At 42.0% G+C, this 19,602-nt stretch overlaps 1 protein-coding gene across 18 annotated transcripts; it reads left to right on the forward strand.

Moving 5' to 3' along the window:
* Positions 1 to 7,156: 7,156 nt before the first annotated feature.
* LOC125536657 (uncharacterized) lies at positions 7,157 to 12,120 on the forward strand. 18 transcript variants are annotated; one of them, XM_087543585.1, is made up of 8 exons: positions 7,160 to 7,488; positions 7,580 to 8,175; positions 9,118 to 9,210; positions 9,457 to 9,649; positions 9,738 to 9,801; positions 9,911 to 10,202; positions 10,682 to 10,952; positions 11,312 to 12,120. In XM_087543585.1, exons 2-6 carry the CDS (start codon positions 7,877 to 7,879, stop codon positions 9,961 to 9,963), a joined length of 702 nt encoding a protein of 233 aa, XP_087399711.1. In that variant the 5' UTR covers positions 7,160 to 7,488; positions 7,580 to 7,876; the 3' UTR covers positions 9,964 to 10,202; positions 10,682 to 10,952; positions 11,312 to 12,120. The 18 variants fall into 18 exon arrangements, 5 of the variants coding, with proteins under 5 accessions (XP_087399711.1, XP_087399712.1, XP_087399710.1 ...); XM_087543586.1 differs by having other exon boundaries at positions 10,803 to 10,952; XR_007295132.2 differs by having other exon boundaries at positions 7,158 to 7,488; positions 7,580 to 8,957; positions 9,508 to 9,649; positions 9,911 to 10,952.
* The last annotated feature ends 7,482 nt before the right edge of the window (positions 12,121 to 19,602 follow it).

The raw sequence follows: 19,602 nt of genomic DNA on the forward strand, positions 1-19,602 counted from the left end.
ATCACTTTCCAAATAAAAATGGCAGCAGTTCTCGTGAGCGCTAAAGTTTCTGTTTTTTACAGCAAGATTAAAAAGACTTTCCCCAAGTCTTCACAACAGTTCTACTTGGCACAAACACTAATTAAACATAAAAAAACACAACCAAAACAGAGGCTAGATAAATTATTTATTACTAAACAGGAGCAAAAAGCAAGGAATAAAAGTAAAATTGGGTTGCCTCCCAACAAGCGCTATTGTTTAACGCCCATAGCTAGGCATAAAAAGCAAGGATAGATCTAGGTGTTGCCATAATAATAAGATAGATTATTAAAACTCATTTCATATTCTCTACGCTCGGCAGCAAGTTTTCTTTGAGGCAAGCAAAAGTAATCAAAAGGGCTAAATTTAATGGGACAAAAGTCCCCAAGATCAACTTTGGGAGGTATAGGTTCCTCCTTTGGCCCTTCGTATTGCACAACCAATTCATCATTATAAGCATACTTTTGGCAGAACTTTGTGAGCCTATACTCAAGAGAATATCCTAGTTCATTATTTTGAATAGCCAAATCATTATTAAGTTCATAAATTCTATCAACTAGAACATTGGTAGGAACCCTTTTTCTAAGATTTTCATTGAAAGCAACATAGTGTAGAGATTGAAAACACGTTATTTCTTCTTGATCAAAAAGGATAGCTTCTATGGGTGGACGACAAGTGTCCACCCTATAATGCGGAAAGATTTCTTTGGCCTCTTTTATTATGAATCTAAACTCATGAGCCAAAAAGATAGTAGCGGCACGCTTAACAGAAGAATGCTCAATATTAGAAAATTCTAAGAAAATCCTTTGTATGCAAGGAAGCATGTGCATAAATTGTCTTTCAAGTTCAACTATAAGCATGGCGATAGCATCCACAAGACTACTAGTTCTATGAAGGATAGAGTTACCCATAGAAGGCAAAGCACCATCACAAGTAAAGAAATCTTGGATAACTCCTTTTCCAATAATATTACCACTACCAATTTGAATTTTTTTTTATGTAAGATAGGGGGTTCTTCAGCAGGAGCATCAGAATTTTTCATGATATTATTATTGTCCATATCGACAATAATTTCCCTGATTTCAGACATAACGGCGGAAATTGCAAGGGGCAAAAAAGAGATAAATGGAAAAGAGAGGGCAAATAAAACGACAAGGGTGAAGTGGGGGACAGGAAAACGAGAGGCAAATGGCAAATAATGTAATGCGGGAGATAAGGTTTTGTGATGGGTACTTGGTATGTTGACTTTTGCGTAGACCTCCCCGGCAACGGCGCCAGAAATCCTTCTTGCTACCTCTTGAGCACTTGCGTTGGTTTTCCCTTGAAGAGGAAAGGGTGATGCAAAAAAGTAGCGTAAGTATTTCCCTCAGTTTTTAAGAACCAAGGTATCAATCCAGTAGGAGGCCACGCACGAGTCCCTCACACCTACACAAACAAATAAATCCTCGCAACCAACGCGATAAGGGGTTGTCAATCCCTACACGGTCACTTACGAGAGTGAGATCTGATAGATATGATAAGATACTATTTTTGGTATTTTTATGATAAAGAGAAATAAAAGATGCAAAGTAAAATAAAAGGCAAAGGAAATAACTAAGTATTGGAAGATTAATATGATGGAAGATAGACCCGGGGCCATAGGTTTCACTAGTGGCTTCTCTCAAGAGCATAAGTATTCACGGTGGGTAAACAAATTACTGTTGAGCAATTGACAGAATTGAGCATAGTTATGAGAATATCTAGGTATGATCATGTATATAGGCATCACGTCCGAGACAAGTAGACCGACTCCTGCCTGCATCTACTACTATTACTCCACACATCGACGAGATCTTCACATCGACCACTATCCATCATGCATCTAGAGTATTAAGTTCATAAGAACAAAGCAACGCTTTAAGCAAGATGACATGATGTAGAGGGATAAACTCGTGCAATATGATATAAACCCCATCTTGTTATCCTCGATGGCAATAATACAATACGTGCCTTGCTGCCCCTACTGTCACTGGGAAAGGACACCGCAAGATTGAACCCAAAGCTAAGCACTTCTCCCATTGCAAGAAAGATCAATCTAGTAGGCCAAACCAAACTGATAATTTGAAGAGACTTGCAAAGATAACCAATCATACATAAAAGAATTCAGAAAAGATTCAAATATTGTTCATAGATAAACTTGATCATAAACCCACAATTCATCGATCTCAACAAACACACCGCAAAAGAAGATTACATCGAATAGATCTCCACAAGAGAGGGGGAGAACTTTGTATTGAGATCTAAAAAGAGAGAAGAAGCCATCTAGCTAATAACTATGGACCCATAGGTCTGAGGTAAACTACTCACACTTCATCGAAGGGGCTATGGTGTTGATGTAGAAGCCCTTCATGATCGATGCCCCCTCCGACGGAGCTCCGGAACAGGCCCCAAGATGGGATCTCGTGGACACAGAAAGTTACGGCGGTGGAACTATGTATCTGGTAGTTTGGGGTACGTAGGTATATATAGGAGGAAGGAGTACGTCGGTGGAGCAACAGGGGGTCCACGAGGGTGGAGGGCGCGCCCCCCTACCTCATGGCCTCCTGGTTGATGTCTTGACGTAGGGTCCAAGTCATCTGGATCATGTTCATTCCGAAAATGGTTTCATTTCGTTTGGACTCCGTTTGATATTCTTTTTCTGCGAAACTCTAAAATAGGCAAAAAACAGCAATTCTAGGCTGGGCCTCAGGTTAATAGGTTAGTCCCAAAAATAATATAAAAGTGTATAATAAAGCCCAATAATGTCCAAAACAGAATATAATATAGCATGGAATAATAAAAAAATAGATACGTTGGAGACGTATCAGTGCGCCCATCACGCCGCACAGAAGGCTGCAGCAACGAAGCCTGCTGCTCATGGGCCGCGAGGCGCATAGTGGCGTTTGCTGCAGACGATGGGGAACAACGGGGGGCGTCGTCGCCTACAGGTGTTTTCTAGGCAATGCAGGCGGCGAGGGTAGCCTAGCGCTCAGCACGAACTCGACGAGCATCGGCCATGAGGACGTTGGAATGGTGGCGGATCGATCGGCGGAAGAGAGGCTCCGACACAACCCTATACCCGGCGCGCCAAATGTCAGATTCAGGGCTCCGCAGACTCGAGATAGATTCGAACTCTAGGGTGCGTACGAAGAACTCAACCTTCCCAGTCTACCAACTCGTCGATCTCACGACCTAGCTCGATGAACTGGAATGGAAAGGGACACAGCAGTTTACTCAGGTTCGGGCCACTTTGCGGTGTAATACCCTACTCCTTCTTTGTGGTGGATTAGCCTAGAGGTGGGCTGAGGATGAACTGGTACAGAGGAAGAACAACCTCAGGAGGTGTGTTCTTCTGCTTGTGTGAGCTGGTGAGGGTGTGGATGATCTGAATGATCCCCTCTTCTATGGTGGTGGCTAGGCTATATTTATAGTGGCTTTGGTCCTCTTCCCCCAAAATGAAGGCGGGAAGGGATCCCACAATGGCCAAATTCGAAGGGAGACAACTAGTACATCTTATCCTTACGAAAGGTGGTCTTCGCCTGCAAAGCTTCTGGCTGTGACGTCGTGGTGGGCTCGGCGATGACCTCCGTCCTGCTGTCCTGGCGGTCTTGGTCTTGTAGCACGGAAATGGAAACCTTTGGCTAATTCCTCGGGACTCCGTGCCAGCACTTGCCTCTTTAGCACCAAAAAGGAAACCTGATGTATTGCACCCGCTGGAGCCCGCCTGGCCTTGGTCGTCACAACTTGCGTCACCTTAGCCTCATGAGGTGGGCGCCTGCATAGGAAACTCCGCTCCTCAGGAGCCAGCCTAGGAAGGCCACTCCTTTTGGAGGTCTTGGCGTCATCCGCCTCGCGAGGCTTGGCCCCTCGCGAGGGTCTTGTGTTGTTGGTGCTGAAGATGGGTCGTACCAGGCCGTCGATGGAGCCACGCCGTGGGCCGCATGCAGACAAGTCTGGGTACCCCGGTTCCCAGAACGCCGACACACGGTTCATTCTTCGCAATTGCTTTTTTCACCCTAACTTTCCAGGTGGACAAGTCGTTGGTGAATGTCACCATCGCCTTGCTGTTTATCTTTGCCATGGCATCGTCGTCTCACGTATGTTTGCTTTCATCCTGGCCGGGGAACAGGAACCTATTGTGCAACTTCTTTAGGAGCATGTGCTCCATATGTGGTATCTTCTTCAACTTCTCGTCGTTGATGTTGGCGGTTTCCCTGGGGATGCATCCTAGTTGATTTCCCTAGCACGCGCGCGCTTCCTCCGGCGCCGTTGGCTCTGATTTCTTGGGGTGCATCACCGTGACCACAATTTGTCCGATGCCAAGCTTGTTTGGTCTTCGTGTCCTCTTCTGCTTCGGTGTTTTACCGGCTACGACAGCATCGTTGCCGGTCTCGAGGATGGTGTCGGTGCAGGTGTCGGTATCAGTGTCGGGCTTGGTGCCACTGCCGCCACCCTGCACCCGCAACTGGTGTTCGTCCAGGTAATCGAATAATGATTTGCTGCCTCGACGGGGTCTTCTTCGAGGCGATCAGAACCCCCGGCTTCGGCGTGGCTACACATGTTTCCCTTTCAACAATTGTAAATAAAAGATATAATGAAGAGAAAAAAGAGGCCTATATTTGGTCGGAATGTTGATTCATTCCCCTTCCGGCAAATCCCGGGCACTCTATATGTCCTAGTTTCTAGCACAAGTCATGCCGAAAATTACGAAATTTTTTGGCATGACCTTTGCTAAAAAGTAGACATGTGGAGCGCCTGAAATTTGCCGGAACGAAAATGAAGGCAAAACATAGGTCACTCAGATATTCTTCGACATTCAACCAACATTGCAAAATCATATAACATCAATGACATATATCATATAACATCAATGACATATGAGTATCACAGGAGCACATATATAAAGCAAGTACACAAAGTGAAATGACCTCACTAAACATTGCAAAATAGTGGTATTTTCAAAAACCAAAAACCTTTGCAAAATGACCTCACTAAACATTTGCTACTATTTTTTATTTATAGCTAAAAAAGTCTAGGAAGGGATCTACTGTTTTTTATTTATAGCTAATTTATATACCTACAAAACTTGCCCTAGCTAATTTCCTAAAAAAATTGCTATTGTTTTTAATTTATAGCTAAAAAATGCTACTATTTTTTATTTATAGCTATTTTATCTTTACCTAATATTAAAGGACGGAGGCTTTCATAGTTCTCCATAAGTCACCCCTTTATATGCGTTGATTTTGTGTTAACCATAAAGATTGACGGCTAAGATTGATGCTAGATTGAACGGACTGAAAAGGAAATATTCACGGTTTTTTTGTTCGTACGTGCACGAAGCCATCATATCCATCCTTCGTGTCTTGCTTTGTGCCAACTAAGCCAGCCCATCACTTCGTCCCCATCTCTAACACGACATAGGTTGGAAACAAAATCAGAATACACTCAAATAAAAAAAAGAAAACCGAAAAGATCTCTCTTGGTTCCGTCCTTCAAATCTGGATGCACCTGCCGTTCCCACCTTGCCTCTAGCACGATCAAAACAAAATCCACTTGCACCTCATATCACATCGCAAGAATTGAATCCGAACAAGTCGATAAACACGTCGACTGCAAGGCTGCCGACTGGAGGTTGCCCCCTGCGATCTCAACGAGGGCCACACGGGACGACTATTGTCGTTGGGCCTCATGTATCATGGCGCCGATGGAGAAATCCATACTGCTCGCCGGCGGCGATCTCGACGTGGGCCACACAGAGGGACTGCTGTCCTTGCCTCACGTACCATGGCGCCAGCAAGGAATCCATACTCAAGGTCGATCCGAGGTTTGCCACCGGTGAATTTGAGAGAGACGGCCGATGCTTCTTCTACTGGAGCTAGCGTGCAGCCACAAAACTCGAGGAAAGCAAAGACCACCTATCTTGATCCTGACGTGTTCATCGCTGCTTCCGGATGTGCCGGCACAGTCGTGGAACAATGAATTTGCCGACAGGGAATTGCAGTATGATGCATATATAAATTTAATGGAAGGGCTTATATCCATCAAGAAACATAATTGGCATACAAAACTACAAACAGGAGGAAAAGCAATATAGAATTCATGTGTGTTAGAATGATGGAGGCAAGGCAAATACCTGTAGAGGGAGGAGGGGCAGGGTTCACGTGGAGGTGGACGAGCAACCGAGTGACAGAGGTTCAAGGAAACTGATCAGGCCATCTTTTCCGTCCAGTTGTGGCCAATTCTTACCTGTAACTCCGGCGACCGGATCACATTGTCAGTGTCGATTTCGCCGGAGCGAACATCTCAGCCTCATACGTTCATGGTACTTCCGCCGCTTCCAAGGGATCCCCAAGTGAGATGCACCGACTGCTTGCATGTATCATTGGCTTGCTCTAACGTGGAGATGCCGAGCCCCAACTTTCAAGCAGGAAGTGTGTCCTCTCCGTGCGTGTAGTTCCACGCTCTGCTCAATCTCCTCTCCTACTCCCTTCTCTTTGACTCTTAGCTTGCTAATCTTCTCTAGACTTTAGAAGAGTATATGTGCCAGCTAGGACCGGTGAAATAAAGTTATTAACCAATCCTACTATGTTTTGCTTTGGTTTTCGGATTGTGCTTTTTGATTGATTTTCATACATGACGTTGCATGCAGTGATCTGAGATTTGTTCAGAGATAAGACTAAGATAAAAGATGCTCAAAGTTTGTTCATGGTATGATTGCATAAAGCATCCATGGTGGTGGCATATGCTTGTTGTATGTGCTTCATCTGATGGCCGTAGCATGCCTCCTGTAGGCCAACTCCCAGCTTCTTTCGAGTTCATACAGTGATACTATGGGCACAAAGAATCTGAAGGTTAGTAATTAGTACTTACCTCTTTGATTCTTCTTCAATTAAGAATGTTGTTGTTTTCATGATTTAGTGTACTTGTAACTGTTAATAAAATAATTCAACCATATTGGGCCATCTGCTATAAGCTAAAAGAACCACCCGGAAGTGGGATGCATTGTATTTTCTCAAAAGAATTTACAGTAGCATAATTTTTTCTTTTTCTCTATTTTTAATGTCTGAGTTGGTGAATAATATTCACGATTTATTTTCGTTGGGGTTTTTTTCGTCCCCCTTCCTATCACACCACTTCCCACGCAGAAAAAAACCACCCCTGCACAAAAAACTCTCCTCTCCACCCCATCTCCGATCTCCCTGCCGCCGACTCTTCGTAGCCGCCGCCCACGTGCGAACTCGTTCGTTGCCGCCGCCGCCGTCCGAGGGGAGACGCCGCCGTCGCGTCTCCAGGCAGGGCGGCTTGAATCCCTGTCGCCGGGATCGCCCCGCCGAACTCCGGGCCATGGCGAGATCCAGCAGGCCATGGCGGCGACCAGCGCCGGGATAGGACCAGGAGGCCGCCGGCGTCTCCCTGATCCGTGACCCCGACGCCATGGAGCTGCTCGTCAAGGTACGACCCCCTTCCCTTCCCGTCCCTTCAAGGTCTTCGATTCCCTTCCCTGATGCCATTTGGTTTGATTCCATTCCTCTTCCTCACGCAGGCACGCAGGCACGCGCGGGTCCAGCGGCAGGAAGGGCACAGAGGAGGACCGAGCTCGCCGGTGCGCGTGGCCAAGGGATGTAGCTGCCCGGAGCTACTTCGCCCTCGACGAAGAGGAGACCGCGGGCCAGAGCTCCTGGTCTCCCAGGGCCGCCGAGCGCAAGGAACTATTGCCATGGCACCTCCTCGCTCGCCCTCGGTGCAGCGGCCGTGTATATGGAATTGTGCCCTGGTGGGGGCTCCGAGGGAGGAAACCGACTAGCACAAGGCGCTACTGCCATAGCGTCCGGAGGGAGGCATGACGCGCAGGGCTACAGGGAATCCGCCGACGGCATATGTGGCTTCTCCTACGCCTGATGGTGCTGTCATTGCAGCGGCGGCAGCGGATCTGAGTCCCACCCGTTGGGATCGAACGACAGATGGCGTGAGGCAGTTGGATGCGAGTCCCACTCCCAACCTGAGGGCTCGACCTTCTCGATTCCTGGCTGCGGCGGGTGTGGAACTCCGAAGTGACGGTGAACTCGCCGGCGTCGCACTGCCCCCACACAAGCGCCATCAGGTCTGCAAGCTCTGGTCGCTTGTCTTGATATCAGCCATGTAATCATATCTCACTTCATTGTGCAATCTTGTTTCTGATTCTTGGATCTTGGACATCTGAAATTCTTTGTTTGGAAGCATATTTTTTCAGATTGTTTCATCTTAGTTTATTGACAACAAAATTGTTAACCTTTCTTAATCTTTGGTTGGACCAACTAATTCACAAGCTTTTAGGTCAGAATTTTCACGAGTACTCTCTTAGGCTATAGTTTTTCCTTTTCTTTTCTTTAACTCCCAGAAAAACAACAGCGTGCATTGCATCATATTAACCACTTGATATTACAGTGATCAATATATAGGAATTTCAATGCAAGAAACAACTAATAAGGTTGCTGAAAGGGTTAGGATTTGAACTTAAGGTTTTTTTCTTGCTTAGCACTTCAGTCTATTGAATTAAATAGTTGCATATCTCTTCTGTTATAATTGGATTTTTGCAAAGATCTTTTCAGACTAAGAGATCACGGGCTTATTGGCTTAAGCAAATGATCAAATCCTTGGGCACTGATAAAAAATACTGATGTGTGTGTGTTTGTGTGGTGGCAGCTGGCATGTGAGTTTGCACTGACACATCTAAATATGTTTTCTTAACAATTAGTGATCAGGGCAATACTGTTTTCTTAACAACTCGTTTGTTGTGCATGCACACTAAATATGTTTGACACAACTGATGTTAAATTGTTAGAGTATTCACGCTCCCGTTGCGACGCACGGGTGATTACCAGATGAGTGTGATACGGTATATTTCAAATTTTTGTGCAGTTGCATCAGCTACGACTTGTAAGGTATAACTTTGGGACTGTATATAGAGAAAAAAGTGTTTTTTCTGCACTACACACTTAAATCATTATATTGCTAATGCAAGTGAACAATCAGCATTTCTTATTGAGCCATGCTAATGTTTCTCTTTGTTTAATTGCGTACTCCTTTTGTTTACTTCTTCAGAAAGCACTTCGCTCTGTTGCACACAAGCAATAGCTATTTCTGCACCAATCTGTCCGAAGATATAAAGTTTGAACCAGCCCTTAGCTGCATTTGGTCAGTTCATCTTTCAGGAGAATATGCATCTTACTTAGTTCGAGGTGAAATTTTGTTTGTTGCATCAGGAATCAAAAAAATATGGTGCCTCCGTATCTTTATATAAAGTCCTTATTATATATGTTGCTTGCTTCCATTGAATTGGATGTAACATTGTGTACACTTAATGTCGAGACTAATGTGTATCACCAATTTCAGTATAGTCGAAACATATTGATGGCACTGAAAATGATTCAGCTTTTGCAGGTGTGACCTGACTCTTCTTTGTACGTATGTAATTGGTTTATTTCTTGATAGGGTGGTACTCTCTGAATTTCTTGATGAGTGTTCCCGTTGCTGCACTGCATTGTGGCCGAGTCCTCTTCTTGGCCATGCCAGTGACATGAGCAGGATGGTGTATACCAGCTTCCCAGACATGTGTCTGTCGAGGACGCACCGGGTATAGCTACTCTCCCTCTTTAACCAACAGCAAGAACATTCTGTTTATGATGTGTATATGAAATCAATCAATGTTGCAACTCACACAGGTTTGTGGAGGTGATGGCACGAGTATTTACCAGGATGCTTGGAGATGCGTTGGCATATGTCTAGGTAATGAAATTGTTGAGAGTGATTGCTCAACACATATCTGGCTAGACTAAATAATTCAGATGGATTGAAATTTTTTGTCGGTAACGAGTTACACACATCTGTAATGCAGAACAACCTGGTCCACGCATGGGGTCTGACTTGAATATTTCAGGAGATGACTAGATGTAAATCTGACTTTCAGATAATACATCTGTGAATTGCGCAGAATCATATAGAGCAGATGGGCATCGTTGACACGTAGTGCATGACACATTGCACGATTAACATGCTCTTAGGCCAGCTAAGTAACATAAGACAACTTTTGTATGAAGATCGGTTGTTCGGTTTCATTCTGACAGTTTAGAAGCTTTTGTTTGGCGTTTCTCTCAGCCGGATAATAGAGAAAAAGAGACTTACGCAGGGTATGTTTTCTCTCTCTAACAATAATTAAATTTTGTACTACTTAGAAAACTCGTTAGATGTTCTTACTGCTTGATCTCACATCATATTTACGTGCTAAGAAATGAGTTGTAACTGAAACAATAATGTTAATTTATGTAGATATATACTGTGTTGGATATTAGTTTTTTATAAAATTAATTCCGTGTTCAATTGGTTTTTCTTTTTGTGTGTCAAGAATTTTTTTTACAATCTGTAACATGAGTAATTTATTTGACATACATAAATATATACTCCCTCCGTTCCTAAATATTTGTCTTTCTAGACATTTCAAATGACTACTACATACGGATGTATGTAGACATATTTTAGAGTGTAGATTCACTTGCTCCGTATGTAGTCATTTGTTGAAATGCCTAGAAAGACAAGTATTTAGGAACGGAGGGAGTATATTTTTGTATACGTGGAATATATTACAAGATCCATCATAAAATTGAAACAGCATCAAGGCTCTTTGAAGTCATAATATCCAGCTTCACCTTCAAATGTCGACGTTCTACCATGATTGTGCAATATATTTCAAGGCCCATGATAAAACTGAAAGAGCATCAAGGGTTTTACAGGTCATGGTGGCTGGGTTTTGCTGGCGTTGTGGTCCATGCATACCAATTCTTTGAATCAGTGCCACCGTGCAGTGATGTAAGAAAAAAGTGTGTCGTTTGTCGACTGTGGGCAATGGGTGATGTAGATGTACTGTAGAGTACATATTCAAGGTACAGAGTGAACTATTTTAGTTCTTTCTTGTGCTATATGCCAATCTCAGATTTTATGCTAGGTCTATTTTAGCTCAACGTTGGTGTTAGTAGTAAAAAACACTTGCAAATGTATGTGTCTTGAATACATAAATTTGTGCTCTAGAAGATAAATGTAGAGAATGGTAACAATAATTTAATTCGTTGTTTACTACAATATTTGTATTCAGAATAAGTAGTAGTTATACGCTCCTGTGTAGTTTTAGTACCTAACTTGAGAAATAAATAATAGCCTTTCTCTAAAGAGGTTTGATGCCTTGCTTTTTATAATTCAAATCATTTGTATTTGTTTTCTAATATTTAAACATAATGGTTTGCAGGGAACTGTGAGGTGACTTAGATAGCTGTAATGAGCTGATGGAGCCTTTGACCTGAAGTTATATTTGTATAGATTACATGATTTGTTGATGAGGATAAGAAAGAGGAGCTGATGGCAAACAAACCGAGGAAAGTCACCGAAGATTGAGGTTGGGTGCGATGCCACATCAGAAGGTATTTAGGCTATGGGTGAGTTAGGGGCCATGGAGCGAGCCGATAGGAGGGTCGAGTATGGTGCATACATGTCAACGTTGGTAGTCAGAACTTGATGCTGAGTGCGGATGGGAATGATGGGGTGAGGATGGGCATGCTTTAGTCCAGCAATTTATCATTGCCAAATGGTTCAATCCCGGTGATGTCATTGCTGGATATGCAAGGTCTCATTGGGCAAGGTATTCGAAGTTCTTAAGTGCCTAGGAACCTCGCTGTGCTTTTGTATTGACGTGATTAGCAAGTGTATTTACCGAAGCATAGATGTAATGTGGGTTATGTGTAGCACCGAATCTGAGATGGCTGCAATCTAGTCGGTTCTGGCATTGGAGAGTTAAGAGTGAATCAGACTTAATCAGATGGCATCAACACTGTTAATCATTGGAAGGTCTGCCGAGCGTTTGAGACGAGAAGCATGGTGCCAATACATACTTTTGGTTCTTAACCCAGATGATCTCATTTAAAGTTGTTGGCGTTTGTTATAATCATTCTTGATGAGCTGCACAACGCTTCATGTATTGCACTACTAATGTGTTTATTTGGTGGTCAAACTCCTGTTCCACTCCTATATAGATGCTATGAAAATAATTTGTTTTGTTTACTGAAATCTGAATATAAGTGAATCTATCTTAAATGAGTACAATGATTATAATTTGTCTTATGTTAACACGATGATTATAATTTTGAAGTGTCGGTGTGACAGGGTTGAGGAATTGTGAGTCGGATGTGCCATTAATGGCAGCATGCTTGGATTGGGGAGTGGAGATAGTAAGGAAAAATCAGAAATCATGATATATGTTTGACATGATTAGTGTATTATGCACCGTTGCAACGCACGGACAAGGAGCACATGAAAGTAGATGTTTTGCTGAAATGCATGGTTGGTGGAGAAACATATTTAGAGGAAAGCGGAAGATTGACAAGAACTATTTGTCACAATATAGCGCTAAGCATGTGACCGCATGGGACATGTGGTCAGCAAAATCAAAATCCATATAGTGCTAAGCATGTGATGTACACATTGCATACAATTATTTTTTGATATATGTTCCCATAGAAAAGTTTGTTGTTCCATAGCAATGGAAGGGCATTTAGCCAGATTTAGCTTTCTTGGATCAGGAATAGATCAAGAAGGTGACATGGTCGGGGTTTTTTGTACCGTTTTAGACAACAAAACAATTGACAAGGTGATGGATTGAGAGGATGAATGATGTATAGACAGAGAAGGTGATGTATGATTAATTCAGAGGAAAAGAGCAGTTATAGAGTGTGTGGCGTTTGTAAGAGAGAAGATGCATGCGTAATTGGGGGGATTTATTTGTTGGCCCGTGGCAACGCACGGGCAATCTACTAGTGTACAACATAAGGGGTGTACACGCACGGGCAGTCTACTAGTGTATAACATAAGGGGTGTATAGACAATATTAGGTTCAAAGAATTGTTAGCCTCAAACTGTCAGGCATGACTATAAGAGGATTATACGAATTGTAAGATGGATCTACATGTATAAATGATATTGTGGAATTTGAGAGTACAATGGGCACAAGTTTGCATAAATTATCAGTATAAACAACTTTGGAGAGATCCATTTTCACTTGGTTGAATAATTAAGAGAAGTATAAGTTAAATTCAATCTCTAAAAATCCGGAATGTAGCCAGTTCCTTATACGAAAAACCATGGATTCTCGAGACACAACAAAAAAGGAAAATCATGGTGTTTTAAATTATTTTGTAACATCTCGGTTGAATTTTTATGACGATGCTCCTTAATTATTTACATTGATTGACGTACAACAATATGAGTGCTTCCCTCTAGAGGAACATCAAGCTATAACACTATGCGCAAGATCGAGAGCATCAACACCTGAAGGAGAAATGGAGGAAGAGATATATGTATTATCCCCGTTACAACGCATGGGCTCTTTTGCTCCAAAGTTATTAAATTCTCAAATAATATGCTCCAAAGTCGAAGGCACCTGGTGTCGAACTCCTCAGGACGCCCATCCCACTCCACCCATAGCATTCCCATCATCTGCTAAATGGACCAAATTAAATGAAGTCCGGAATTGCTTGCTTGCTGCTATAATTGTTATTCTAGGCTGGTTTGCTTGCTTCTGCTATTACTTAAGATTATTGATATTGGTAATTTTTTCAGTTCAGGAACATAAATTTACTCAGAATCATACCTCCCCCATACCATCAACTCACGTTGCAATCCTTAGATAATCCATCTTTTTTCTCATGAGCGACCTTGTCCCATGACACAATTTCTCAACTCAGACAACCGTGGTTCATAGGAATTGGTATTTTCTTCCGTTGCAACGCAATGGCATTTGTGCTAGCTAATTTCCTAAAAAAAATTGCTATTGTTTTTTATTTATAGCTAAAAAATTGCTACTATTTTTTATTTATAGCTATTTTATCTTTCTCTTTCCCTATCCCTATATATATATATATATATATATATACATACATATATATATATATATATATATATTAGTGTTACTATTCATCATCCAGGATGCAGAATAAATTATTCTTCACCCGAGGTAATCTTACGATCACTTCCTAAATAAATTACGTTTACAATATAAATAGTTACATGTATATTGATTCAATATGTAAATTTTGGTATAAAAAATAAAAAAATAGATTATAAGACCAGAAAAATCACATTTTATGTACGTTTTACACTATATTCTTACATTCGTAATTTTACTTGGTATAAAATATTTTTACGGCGAGTACATATTTTCTTACGTTCTCTTTTTATGTATGAAATAAGACAAAATTTACAAAACGTAAAAATACGTTGCATTGATATCAAATTAGAGAGGGGGGTGAAGAATAAATATTCCTCACCCAGGGTGCAGAATAAATTATTCTTCACCCGAGGTAATCTTACGATCATTTGATAATTAAATTACGTTTGGAATTTAAATAGTTATATTTCTATTGATTCACTATGTAAAATTTGGCATAAGAAAATAAAAATATAGGTCATAAGACAAGAAAAATTGCAATTTATGTGTATTTTGCACTATGTTTTTATGTTTATAATTTTACATAACATAAAATATTTTTTACGACGACTATATATTTTCTTACGGTCTCTTTTCACGTCGGAAATAAGACAAAACTTACGGAACGTAAAATTATGGTACATTGATGATAATATAGAGGAGGTGAAGAATAATTATTCCTCACCCAGGGTGACAAATAGTCAATCCCTATATAATAATAATAATAATAATAATAATAATAATAATAATAATAATAATAATAATAATAATAATAATAATAATCTCTCCCTAATAATAAAGCACAGATTGAGTCTCTGGATTCACCGTCGTGGAGTTTTTATAAAAAAAAAGTCCCTTTGCTTTTCAAAATTAGAACCCGCAATCCATCACTAATCTGATAGAAAAATGATTCGCTGGAAAAAAATATCACGTCCGCATCTGGCTCCTCGCCTCGACCCTGGCCAGGCCAGCCAAATCCCGCCGGCTGCCCCGCGCTCAGGATGAGATATGGGTCTTTATCACCAATTGAAAATGCTGAAGCAGACGACCCCTACTCGGGAGGTGAAGCTCACGAACGAAAAATCAAAGCTCCTCTGCAGAGGGGAGGACCGTCATGGCCGGGGGAGTGAGGGGGGGATTCACGGCGTGGGGGAGCAGCGGAGATCCGGCGGTGTCGCGGGGGGAGGGGATCCCGCCGGTGGCGCTATGGTCCGGGGTGGAGCGGCAGGAGGGGGGATCCCGGTGGTGCAGAGATCAGGCGGCGGCGCCTGGTGAGGGGATCCCGGCGGCAGTGGGCGCGCAGCGGCAGTGGTGGTGTGTCCAAGGAGAAAGCTCGGATGTGGATAAACTTGCGAGAGAGAAAAAGAGAGCGGCGTTGCGGAAGAAAAACTTGAGGAAAGCTGCAGGTGCGACCGGCGGATGAGTCCATACGGGGCTGGAGGAACTTGCGACGCGTCTTCTAGACCAGCCAGCATGCTAACATTCTTAGTTTCAAAAAAAATCATGCTAACATTCTTTTTTGTGACACACACGTGTTGCTGGCTAGCGTGCACGCATGTTGTTGGTTTTTTTCGTTTGCATGCACGCACGTTGACAGGTTCTTCTTTTTCTGTTTTCAATAGTTTGTATTTATTTTGTGACATTAATTCTTTTTTTGCGGGATTAATTGCTTGGATCCTTCACGCATCAATAAAAATCTTCAAGTCGATAACATATTCATATATTGGGGTTTGTTTTAAGGTTGAATTTGACTCATCTCGAAAAGAAAAAAGTTAAATTTGACTATATTTATGTCAGTGACGAACACCACACATACATGTGTGCACACTACAAGGACGAGAAATCTGAAAAGGAAATAAACACCATACATACATAGACAAGGATTAGGTAATGTTGGATTACCATATATACACAGATTATTATGCATTTCTATGGTATATGTTCATTCATATGCAGGTTAATCTAAACATGTCGTTCAGTATCCCATTACTCATGTTGAGGATTTATACCGTTATGTTTCACCTTTGGTTTATACTGAAGAGGTGGAGTAATGGACTGATTTTTTTTCACTCACTTCATAAGGCAGCATTACAGTAGAGATATGTTGTACTTCTCAGCATTATGTTTTTCCCTTAGTCTAAATAGTTACTGTTACTAATTATTATGTTCTTTCCTCAGTCTAATTAGTTAGTGTTAGTTGCCTAAATTAGAAGGGCCGCGGTAGCAAATTTTTACTTACTAAGCAAATATATTCTCTGGGTTTTTGGTCATTTTAAATTTGCTAATGCATTTTTTTATCCACTCAATTTTGGTGGTTTCTCGAACCCGTTGCAACGCACGGGCTCTTTTGCTAGTAGTAGTAATAATAATAATCTATCTATCCCTCATAATAAAGCACAGATTGACTCCGTGGGTTCACCGTCACAATACGCTTTCTTTCCGTGAATTTACGCTTTTAATTTGAATTTAAAACATATATGTGAGATGGTACTATTCCCTTAAAGTTCGGTTCGGGTCCATCCACATAAACTTCGAGCCTTTCGGCCCAAACCTCCCGCCGCACAGATTGCTAGCCCAACAGCACGTCATACGCATCCGCCCCCTCTGCTCGATCTCACCCTGTGCGTTCGGTTTATTCGGTTTACATGGTTCAATTTATACGGTTTTTCAGTTTGTACGGTATTAATACTTCGGTAAATATGGTATGAAACTAAAATACGGTTCGGTTTCAATATATACCAAATTATTTCGGTATGGTTTCGGTATATACCATAAAAACCAAAGTTGACGCGAATTTGGAAATGACGTAATAATAATTAGCAAATTTATGACTCAAAACACATACTACTATTCTACACAAATAGTATATGACTATATATATAAGTATATATGCGTGCATTGATTCATCTGTTGATGGTTATGGACGTGCTTATCATTTTAAAAATAGAAAAATGACTATGTTACAAGAAAAAATTACGTGCTTAGTAGTGCATTTGACTCATGTACTTGTTCATCTTAAGAAATATAAATTTATTTTTTACTTCGGTTTATTCGGTTAACCGTTCGGTTTTCCGGTATATACCATAAAAAACCAAGTTCAAATCGGTATGAAAAGTTCATACCATACCGAAACTAGAAACCATAAAAATCATAAAATTGGTTCGGTTCGGTTTATTTTCGGTATGGTTTTTCGGTTCGGTTTTTAAATGCACAGATTGAGCTCGATCCCCGTGTGCGCCGCCAGGGAGATGGTTGCACATACGCCCATCTGGTCTCCTCCTCTTCTCACTACCGACCCCTGTTCTTCCTACTCCTCCTCCTCCTCCTCCTCCTCCTCTCTCTCTCTATGCTCGATCTCGATCCCCACAAGGGAGAGATGCGCGGGAGCTCGAGGGCGAGAGGAAGACGGAGACGGCGCGGGGCAGCGGCCTGCAGGTGGGGAGAGCTGGAGGTACGCTGGCCCAGGCATGCTCAACACGAGGCGAGCGAGCTGCTCTGCTCGTTACTTAAGAATAGACGCAGCAGCAGGTCCATGGCGATGTAGAAGACGGTGAAACAAGAGGTTCTGGCGACGGGGCGGCGGGAACCAGACGTAACGGGGTGGATCCAGTCGGCCAGCGTCGGTTACGGGCAACGGCGGCGGTGGACGAAGCTCGGGCGCGGGGCTCAGCCATCCATGGTGTACTGCCTGTGGTGTAGAGAGAGAGAGAGAGAGAGAAAGAGAGAGAGAGAGGGGGGGGACACAGGCTTCGATCCAATCTATCCCCATACGGTAAGATTCTCAGTCATCAATTCCTGCTGAGGACCAACTAATTGTTGATGAGATGCATGTGCAAGGCGTGAACTGTAGCACCACGGTATATATTTTCTTAAGTATATGTGATTTGTGCATAATACAATGAGTTTATATGTACTTGGAAGCAGTGTCTTCTTTTTTCGTCAACGGTACAGTACACTGCATGTGCAACAATAGTGGCCGAGAGGGTTATTTGCATTGTTGGTCCTCGTGGAATCAATAGACCACATCTCTTTATTTGTATACTCTCCTGCTTTTTGTAGTGTGTTATTGGTTGCTAGACACAAAGGCATACACAAATCTTTGCTCGTGCCATTATTTATTTAGGAAGCACCTAGCAGTGTAATCTCATGTATCAAGTAAGATACTGCTATTTGATGCAAAGAGTTGTCTGATATGTTTCCTCTTTTTTTGACATAATTATCCAGTGGTATATTTCCCCTTCGATATTTTTATTGGATGTTTATTATTTTTGACATAAGTATACTCTCTTTTGGCCTAATTAGACTATGGTGTCAATTTTTAATGACAATGCTAGGAGTGAATATGGACTCTGGACTTCTTGCGCTTTTAGTGTGTTTGTTCTTCCCTAGCCTAGGTAGAGTAAGAAGAAGGTTTGTATTCCCTAGTTAAGGAATCTTTGTTTGGCAAAAAAATCCCTTAATTTCGGGCTGTTTTTTCATCTCTTGCGCGTTCAATTATTGTTTGGGTGATCTTTTCTACCTGGTTGCGAAATTTATTCGTGGTTGACGAATGTCGTGCAGGTCGAAGGGGGTTGTCTGAACCCGGCGTTAGCATTAAAAATCACCTCATCTCCACTGGCGAACCTAGGCGCAACACATCCTCCACATCACTGGTGGTGTATCATTCCCTTGTGTCTCAACAGTTTTTTAGATATCCGACAATGTGTGCCTTTTAGTTATCCGACGTCGATGTTATATCATTCAAACTCAAAGTTCAGCTTGCAAGCTCTTATGTTATTATCTTACCAGTGTTTTGTTTCAAATGCTTTGCCTTAATTCAGACCTTTGATGCTACGATCATATCATGGAGATAGTCTTTGTTAGTTTTTATTGTAATACTGCTCGGATGGTTGACAACTTTCTTTATGGGATGATAAATGTTCTTTAATCTTTTGTTTTGTCAGTCCTGTTTGAGTGGTAAATTATTCTTCAAGTTTTTAAGAACAAATTTATGGAGCACAATATCAACCATATGAAATCGTGGCCCATGCTTATTTTATTAAGCTAGGGAATTCAACTTTTATCTTCCGTTGCAACACACGGGCATGTGAGTTTGTCTACAACTGCTTGATTTTTCTTTTCGGTTCCTTCTTATTGCATAAGAAGTTACTGAATAACTGGCTCTTCTTTCAATCTCCTTAGCTTACATGCCAGATCACACGCAAGCCAATACACGATGGAACATCCAGTGGAGAAGAAGGTGGTGATCAGTTGGTTTTGTGGAGCAACTCTTCATGTTCAGTTCCTCAATAAATTTTCTACAGTGATCTAGGGACCATTGTGTCAGCGGACAGCATGGGCCAGTGATTCTCCAGGGCTTGGCGATGCCTCTCACCTGTTCATCTCCATAGTCATGCCCAATCCTCTAGCTGTCAGTCACCAGGCTCTTCATCGACCACGGTATGACCCCATGAACTACCAGCATAGATAACCAATCTAACTTCCAAGATAACATGTCTACGTGTTATTAGTTAGTCTTCTCTATAATATGCACACGTGTCTACTTTAAGGTTTTTGTTTTC

This window comes from Triticum urartu, chromosome 2A (genome assembly GCF_056163025.1).
Source record: "Triticum urartu cultivar PI428250 chromosome 2A, HENAU_Tu73, whole genome shotgun sequence".
NCBI lineage: Eukaryota > Viridiplantae > Streptophyta > Magnoliopsida > Poales > Poaceae > Triticum > Triticum urartu.